Source organism: Schistocerca cancellata, chromosome 7 (genome assembly GCF_023864275.1).
Source record: "Schistocerca cancellata isolate TAMUIC-IGC-003103 chromosome 7, iqSchCanc2.1, whole genome shotgun sequence".
In the NCBI taxonomy this organism is placed as follows: Eukaryota; Metazoa; Arthropoda; class Insecta; order Orthoptera; family Acrididae; genus Schistocerca; species Schistocerca cancellata.
Window position 1 is genome coordinate 235,915,852 of NC_064632.1, and position 8,184 is coordinate 235,924,035.

At 35.0% G+C, this 8,184-nt stretch overlaps 1 protein-coding gene across 3 annotated transcripts in view; it reads left to right on the top strand.

Annotated features, from left to right (window-relative positions):
* LOC126092137 (collagen alpha-1(IX) chain-like) overlaps positions 1 to 7,062 on the top strand; it is a 362,152-nt gene extending 355,090 nt beyond the window's left edge. For all 3 annotated transcript variants that reach the window (XM_049907597.1, XM_049907598.1, XM_049907599.1), the window contains 2 exons: positions 4,618 to 4,686; positions 5,035 to 7,062. In XM_049907597.1, the coding sequence (XP_049763554.1) occupies positions 4,618 to 4,686; positions 5,035 to 5,168 (203 nt within the window). In that variant the 3' untranslated portion in view covers positions 5,169 to 7,062. The remainder of the gene's footprint in view (positions 1 to 4,617; positions 4,687 to 5,034) is intronic.
* The last annotated feature ends 1,122 nt before the right edge of the window (positions 7,063 to 8,184 follow it).

Genomic DNA, 8,184 nt, shown 5'->3' on the forward strand with positions numbered 1-8,184 from the left:
CTTTTTGCTTAGGTTAATTGTTCTAATGTACCTTAATATTACAGTCCTTCAGTATCTTCACACTATCTTTCCATTCACCCCTCTGTACCCCAGTCATTAAAACTTTGTAGTTCATTGTACACCTTTCTGTACTCCCCCTCATTTCTCCAGAATGATCTTCATCAGTTTTACCTGACATGCATGTTGTAATCCAATTTTTCCTATTCTTTCCCTTCTTACTTCTCAAGTCTCTTCTTCCAAGACTTCCAGAAATGTCACTTTATTGTAAAGGTGCATCTTGACCACGTAAGTTATAGAATTACCAGTTTCAGCTACTGTTCTCTTCAGATCTGTTACAAATAGACAAACTGCAGTGTGACAAACTAAGTTCAGTTAGCTAAAGCTCAATCTGCAAAAAGCCTAGGAATACTCGAGAAATAAAAATAACAGTTAATAACATCACTGGTAGCCATGCTTATCAGCCATACATATCATTAAAAAATCTGATATAAGTACTATATCAGAATCAATATCTGCACACATACATAAATAGTAAGTACTGCTGATAGCCTGGGGGTGTCCTGCTGATCAGTATTGTACATCCAATATTTAAAATGCAGTATGCATAGTCATTAATTAAAATTATTTCATAAAGCAAAATGAGTATCTGACAATAAAACATAAACTGACATACAATATGTGGAAATAAAATCCATATTCAAATCTACATAAAATGCGTAAAGGGTAAAAATAGAAAGCTCCTGAGAAATTTTCGTCTGAGTCCTTCCAGAATTGCCAATATTCAAGCAAAATATGAAGTTGAAGGAGGACATTTTTTGTGTTGGCTAGCTTGGTGTTGCTTGGCATGAAGTTAGAAATAAACATACATACAGGAATAGCTGCAGAGCTACAGTTAATTTGTACAAGGGTTGCGCAGAAAGTAATGCACCGCACTTTCTTTTCTTCAACAGTTCTTCATTGAACACAATGAGAATTACATACACAAAAGACTTGTGTTTTATCTACACACCCTATTTTTCCACGTAATCTCCTTCCCGTTCTATGGCCTTCCTGTAGTGCGAAACAAGGGCGTGTTTGCTCTGTCGGTACCAATCTTGTCCTGGTGGCAGAGCCAGTGCTTCACTGTGTGAATCACCTCCTCATCATCCTCAAAATGTCTTCTCGAGTCATAATGTGTCTTTCCTCACAAATGACAACATCAGATCACTGCAACATGTGAGGTGTGACAGCCGCAGATGGTCTCCCTGACTGCTGCAAATCATGGAGCTCCGCCGAACTGCCTTCTGATGACCTCATCCTTCATTTCCAGTGACTAACTGTTCTTCTGTCAACAGCAGATGCTCTATAGATTTTGCACAATTGTTTTTTAATATTCCCCCCAGTTTCTTTTTCTGCAGTGAGAAATTCAATGACTGTCCTGCAGCTATGCTGTCAGAAGTGACAGAAACTTGGTGCGCTCACTCAGGAGACTAAAGGGTTGAAACAAATGTAGTTTCTCTACTTTTATTATGCTGAATCATTTTAAATGTAAAAAACAGTACAATGAAGTTTAACTGCAAATATAATTAAGATGCCATTGGGTGCCCTTCCTTCTCTTATGGGCATGGGTATGTGCAGAAATTTATTGGGGAGGGGTCAGGGGAGGAGTGGCAAGATAATAAGTTGTACAGCAATTGCAAAAGCCTTTGTCTTGTCTCACTATAATACACTCCAGATTCCAAGGGGAGGAGGAGATGGTTCGAGTGACCCCTTTTATCCTGCCCCTTCAAGCCCCCCACCCCCTCCCCCTAACCCACCTTTTTTGCCTTGCACACACATATGCCTGTGGGGGGGGGGGGGGGTAATTACACAGAGTGGTTAGGAAATTGCACATTTAAGAAGAGAGGCTAATGTTATAGGTACATGAATGAAAACAAGCACCATTTAAGTTACTCACCAAATTCTGTTAGGAAATTAGAATATTGAAATGTGTTTAAACAGTAATACAGAATGTGTAATTATCTTCAATTTAACAGTTCAACAATGTTTAGAATTTTCAATTCTTGGATAAGCACCCATTGCAAACTTAGTCCTGTGATGTTTGTTCTTTGGTACAAACAACATGATTCCAACCATAACATCAAACACACAAGGACCACATTTTTTTCTCTTTATTTGTTTACATAACAGCATAACACATCAGTTTCTTTACTCTGTGTAGATAGTGGTTTCAATGCACCAGTAAGATGGTTATCATGGTCAGCATCATTATCACAAATGCTGGAAATGTCTGATACCTCCTATGACTCTGGTGTTTTCTCCTTACTTACGGTTTTCTTTTCCTATTTTCTGATTGCTCTGTAAAGCATCTACATACAGCTTTATTATTCCTGTTCTTCAAACCAGTCTCTGTTTTCTTGTCAGCTTATTCTACCTACCTTTTCATGGAGAGTGCTTGTTAATATTTGTTAGTGTTGTGTTTCACATGCCTTTCTCCTTATGTTTATGTTGGGTTTTAGTTTAGAAACTGGAGATATTTTGGTACAAGAATTTGTTTGGAGGTAGATGGTTGAGAATCTTCATACAGAACTTCAGATTGTTGTGAGTTATTTAGTATTTTGAATACTGGCGGACTTGAGTGCTTGAAAAATCTCAAAATGACTCAGAATTTGAAATGCCAGGCTCATGAGTTCCTTCTACTGCAAGCTGTTTCATTTCACTGACTGAAGCAAAATCATTTTCTGAAAATCTTGCTTTCTCCAGGGTGGTAATTTTCTTGAATGACTTTTTTTAACACTCAGGCACACCATATTCAGTCACCTGTGGATATCTTGAAGTTGTAAGGATTTTTTTCTTTCAATTCCCTGTACAGTGCATCATTCAGCAGACTTAAGAAAGTCAAATCAAGTCAAGTAAGGCGGTTGAAAATGATTAGATGCATGTGACAGTAATGATTCAACATGGATAAAATTCTCTCTGCAGTACTAAAATGTTAAATTTGAAATAAGACTGGTATGGTTGCGCAAGATAAGAAAAAGAGGATCAATTTCTGAAATGTTTCTTCAAGTGGACTAACTAATCAAAAGATAACTCAGAATTAATCTATTGGTTCTTTCACCATTTGTATGCTGCTCCAGTTGATTCATTTTTCTGAAGTGTGGGAGCCATTCATTTTGTGTGGTAGATTAACATTGATGACATATAATTTCCAGCAGCATTCATGCAGAAAAAAACCTGTAATGGTTCACCTTTATTCAGCAGAAATCACAGCTCCTACATTTTTGCCTCCTTTAGGTCTGTAAATTTTCAGGGATTTCTTCTGAACCAATGTAATGCCCATTTTATATATGCTATGTACTCTACTCAGTTCAAAATTGTATGTTTCCATACCTTTATTTTATCTATTTTCTTAATTTGAATAAAATAGTTGTTTCTCTTCAGCATTAAAAGACATGACCCTATACAAACTTGTTCTTTTAGGCTGCCTCAATTTTATCTGATAATTTATTTTCTGAAACCCATATAACCAGTCTTTAATGGCCAAGCCATTGTCTCTCTTAAAATTCTTAGGGATTTTCTTTTCTTTGATATATTTAAATGCCAGGCATCTCAGGATGATGCATATTAAGCCAAAGTATAATTTTACTAATGTCAAAATGTATTGCTTAATCTGTCTGTCTGTCCTTGCTGAAAACAGGTTTGTGACAACGGAGACAAGGTGAAACAGGTGACATCTGTAGTAAATGTTTCCTTGAAGCTAATTCCCGAATCTTAATGGCTTTCCCAGTTTCCCTTGTTTTTCTCTCATCATTTCTAATGGCATTCAGAGACCCATCCAACTTCTCTAATATGTAAGACTTTGTCAGTGGTGTATAATTTCTTGGCATCTGACAAGGGGGAAAAAGCATGAGCTTAATTTCTGGCAACAGACCAGATGTGAAAAGTTCAGGTATCTATTTCATTACTGTCTTCTATAAATTGTGTCAAATAAATAAATTACTGGGTTGTTGCTTGAAGCAAATTGTTAAATGAGATAACTGTCATATTACTGTTATGAACAAGTTACCATGATAATATCAATTTATATAGCCTACTACAAAATTAGAAAACAGTGTTTACAAGTACCACCAGATTGTGTAATGTATTTAATGTGAGAATCATGCACACCTGCTCACTTTTAGCATGCTTTTACCCCAGTTTGCCATTACACACTAATGCAATCATATACAGTATGGTAAACTGCTGTATTTTGAAAGCACATCCGTGCAATAATATGACGACTTGCAAGTTTCAATAAGATATTCAGTTAAAAATAAATAAGTAGTAACTGTAAGCTTATCTTCATTTCTTTCCATCCATCAAAACTAACAGGAAACTGGCCTCATTTACTTTCCCTCATTATATGTTCCACAGCTCAAATGGTGCCTGTCTCCCTGCATCTCTTTGTAACTTACACGAATCAAAGGAGAGAAGCAGTAATTGGAAGGCATCATGTTTACCACAAGCTTCAGAAACTAAATACATACGATTACCATGCTCCCCTGTACTCTTTTATGTTATTTTTCTCTTTTAAACACATCAAATGTAAAATCAGATGTATGCCACATGTCTAATTCAGTATCCTTTCACTTTCTACAGGGCCACCTGGACCAGAAGGTATTGGACTGCCAGGAAGGGAAGGGGAAAGAGGAGAACCTGGACGACCAGGTAAAAACCTGTTTTCTTTTTGATGCAGTACAATGAAAATAAAATAGAGTAATACACTAACAAGACCAGTGTGTTGAAGTTCAATGGTCTATTAGTTGCAGATAATGTTTATCAAGAAAATATGAATGTCTTCTTAAAGAGAGGCAAATACTATCTGTGTCACTTATTATAGAGAAATGAGTCAGACTGTAGGTATATTTTTTATTGTATTAAAAGTGGTCACCATACCCTTTAACAAATGCTTTTAATAATGATATGAATGTCTGTTGATGTAGTACAACACTACTTCATGCGTGTAATAACTGGAGACAGCTTATAAGCATGTCATTTTCTCCTTTTTTGTAACAGGATTACCTGGTGTACGTGGAGCACCCGGGCCACAGGGACCACCTGGATTCTGCGAGTACTGTAATTACCCTGAAAGTTACCTGCAAGCAGCGAGATCATTCCAAAGGGCTGCTGGCAATACTAAGGGGCCTTGAATTTCCACTTCATGAGTCAACCCCACCAGAAACAGTGTCTGAAGAGTAGAACTTATTATCACTCTACAGAGAAATGGATAAGTGTTCCTCAGCTATGATATTGAAAACAAAAATGTAAAGCGAACTTTTTGCTGGTAGGTTTATTGGTTATTGTTGACGTGTGTAAAGAGAACTGTTATTGCATTGGCAGCGTAGACAAGAAACAAGTTATATTTTAAATTTACTTGTTATGTTATCTTTGATGTCTGCTTCAGAAGTTTACCTAAATTCCACGTATTATTAATGTATGTCTGTTGTACCAGTATGACATGCCACTGAGCTTTCACAGATAAAGCTGAAACGAGTAGTTCTAAAAGTGCCATTTTCAGACATACTGTTACATTGAGAGTTTCATCATCCCTCAAGTGCCATACAGTATTCAGAGTGGTAATTTCACTCTCAAGAATTTATGTGCTTAGTATCTGTAAATGTTTTATGTGCCAAGATACAGTGATGTGGTTGTCAAATTACTCCAGCAACAGACAACAAAATACTTGTCACATGTCAGTATCTAACTTCAAACATGCCCGGGAGAAAAAGGAAGTAGTTCAGTTCGTACCAGCATGCCAGAAGCAAGAAATATATAACTTTCTTTCTTTCTAATGTTTCCTTTTAAGAAAGCAAAAGCCTGACTTATGAATTTCTTCTGCATAATAAGTTTGAGCTTTATAATGTGTTCAGTCTGATGTTTTTGCACACAGAAAGTGTTCTAGTATTTTGTGGAGAAGTTAAGTGTTAGTAATGATCACTGCCATGGAAGCAACAATCTGATTTTTGTCAGCAATTGTTGCTTCTGTAAATGTATTAGTCCTTTGTGTTAAGAATTGTTTCATAAAAAAAGTTTTATTTAGTTAAGAGTAGCATGACTTCAGTGATGCTATTAATCAATTATTTTAACAGTATTGTTCATTTTTGCCAATTTTAATTTAATGTTAACCAGGAGCAGAGGATTGAATGTTTCATATGTAAGGAATGAATCATGTGATAATTGTATAGTCATCTGTACCACAGTGCTTCATTGTGTTACATGGAAATTCTAATATTTCCAAATTAACTGTCTCACACTCTAATTGCCCCATTGTGCTCTTGAACATAGCTATGAAGTCATTAACAGATGTGTGTTCCTAGCATTATATTTTGTATAATATTTGTTATAAGCAGATGTATGATAGAGAAATCTCAGTGAATGTGCCATATTCCTTTAATGTTAGTTACTAAAATGTAGCCTCTGAATATCTCTTTGTCATCAAGAAGACAAGCATCCTGAACATTTTTTAACTGCAAAAACTTGTGCTCGGTCAAGACGTGCACAAAGTGAGTCAGCAATAAACGGAGGCAAACAGTTCAGAGTGACATTTTGTATTTTTATAATACTTCTTTTTCTTTATAAATTTTGTCTTGTATTTATCTTTACGTTTCATAAATTTTTATTTTTAATCAAGAAACAAATGATATGTTTCTCAGTCAGAACCTGATTCTCAAGACTTTATTTCAGTTAAAATAACCTGAAGTAAATGTTGCATAACCCATTTAAAACAATATGCAGTAAATGTTGCATAACTTATTTTATAAAAGTTATAATAGATATTTGTGATGCAGGAATCTGCAACAATATATAAATAGGTGGTGCACTTATTTCGGGAAAACTGTTGAAACCTCACATAATTTTGTAGAAATGTATATAATCAAAACGAGTAATACAAAAGTAAATTAAGCTGATTGTAAATGTCGTATCATTGTAAACATAACAAAGGAAATGAAAATATAACATCAAAAATGATGAAAAAATTCAATCAAACACTTGCATGTTATCATTTTTTGTCACACAGTTTTGAATAAAATTTTCAAACAACTATCTACATTATTCATTTTCTGTAATATAGACATTATAGAACTTGGATTAAAATTTAATGGTTCCATGTCAGTACCTTTCAGACATTCTGTTCATACTACATGTTTGGAGCGAAGCTCAACTGATCATGTATTGTATATAAGAATGATCTAAATATAATTCAAGATTCATAATTGAAGATACCCATTATGGAGGATAGAAGAAAAGCACCTGTTTTCTATTGAACAAAGAGTGTTATCTACAGCAACTCAAACTGAAAAAAATATTGGCCTACTAGCTTTCAAAACATTCTCAAGTACATTATTCAAAGAAAAAGGCATTTAGGAAAGGTAATGAAGCAAAGGAAGTGTCACTCAGTCCTCTAGGCCAAGAAGGAGAAAGATATAAGAAAGAAAACCAACCAAGGACTCAATGTGTTTTGTCTGTGCCCCGTTGTTCTGCATCTGTTTTGGTAACCGATAAGGATTCCCACTTCTACACCAAACAATGCAGAAATAATATATCATTAGTAGCCAGTACTTACCTTTAATAGGTAAAAGTTTAGTACTACTGACAGACATACATAAAAGTACATGACACAATCTCAGATTTTGTAACTATTAATTCCATCCACAGGAAAGGGAGATGATAGTTTCATGTACTGTTATATGTGCACATCAGCATTACTAAAGTATAATCCCCCGAATCTAATTACTGACCAACAGTTCTGTCTCATAATTTTATTGATTTTTCAAGTAAATTTTCCTTTTGATCTAAGGACATCCATACTGAAAATGTGTAGGCCCATTCCTAAAAATAAACCATAATAATAGGAAAAAACATAATTTCATTTTGGTAATGTGTATTCTCACTGAAAGTAGAGAACACATTTGTGTAATTATTTTGTAAGGTGACGTAACTTCTTGAGCCTCTTTAATCTTTCCATATCTGTAGCCAGTGTCCTTGTTGATCTGTTTAGATATTCATAAATTGCATAACTTGTTTCCTTATTTTATTGTGGCTTTCCAAATTTTTCTGTTTAGTAAGTTGTTACACTCTTTGTGTTACTATTCATTACTTTAAACTTCGTTTTGTTTTCAGTTTCTGTGCTAAGGAAACTATGATTTCCATCCCATTTGACATTCT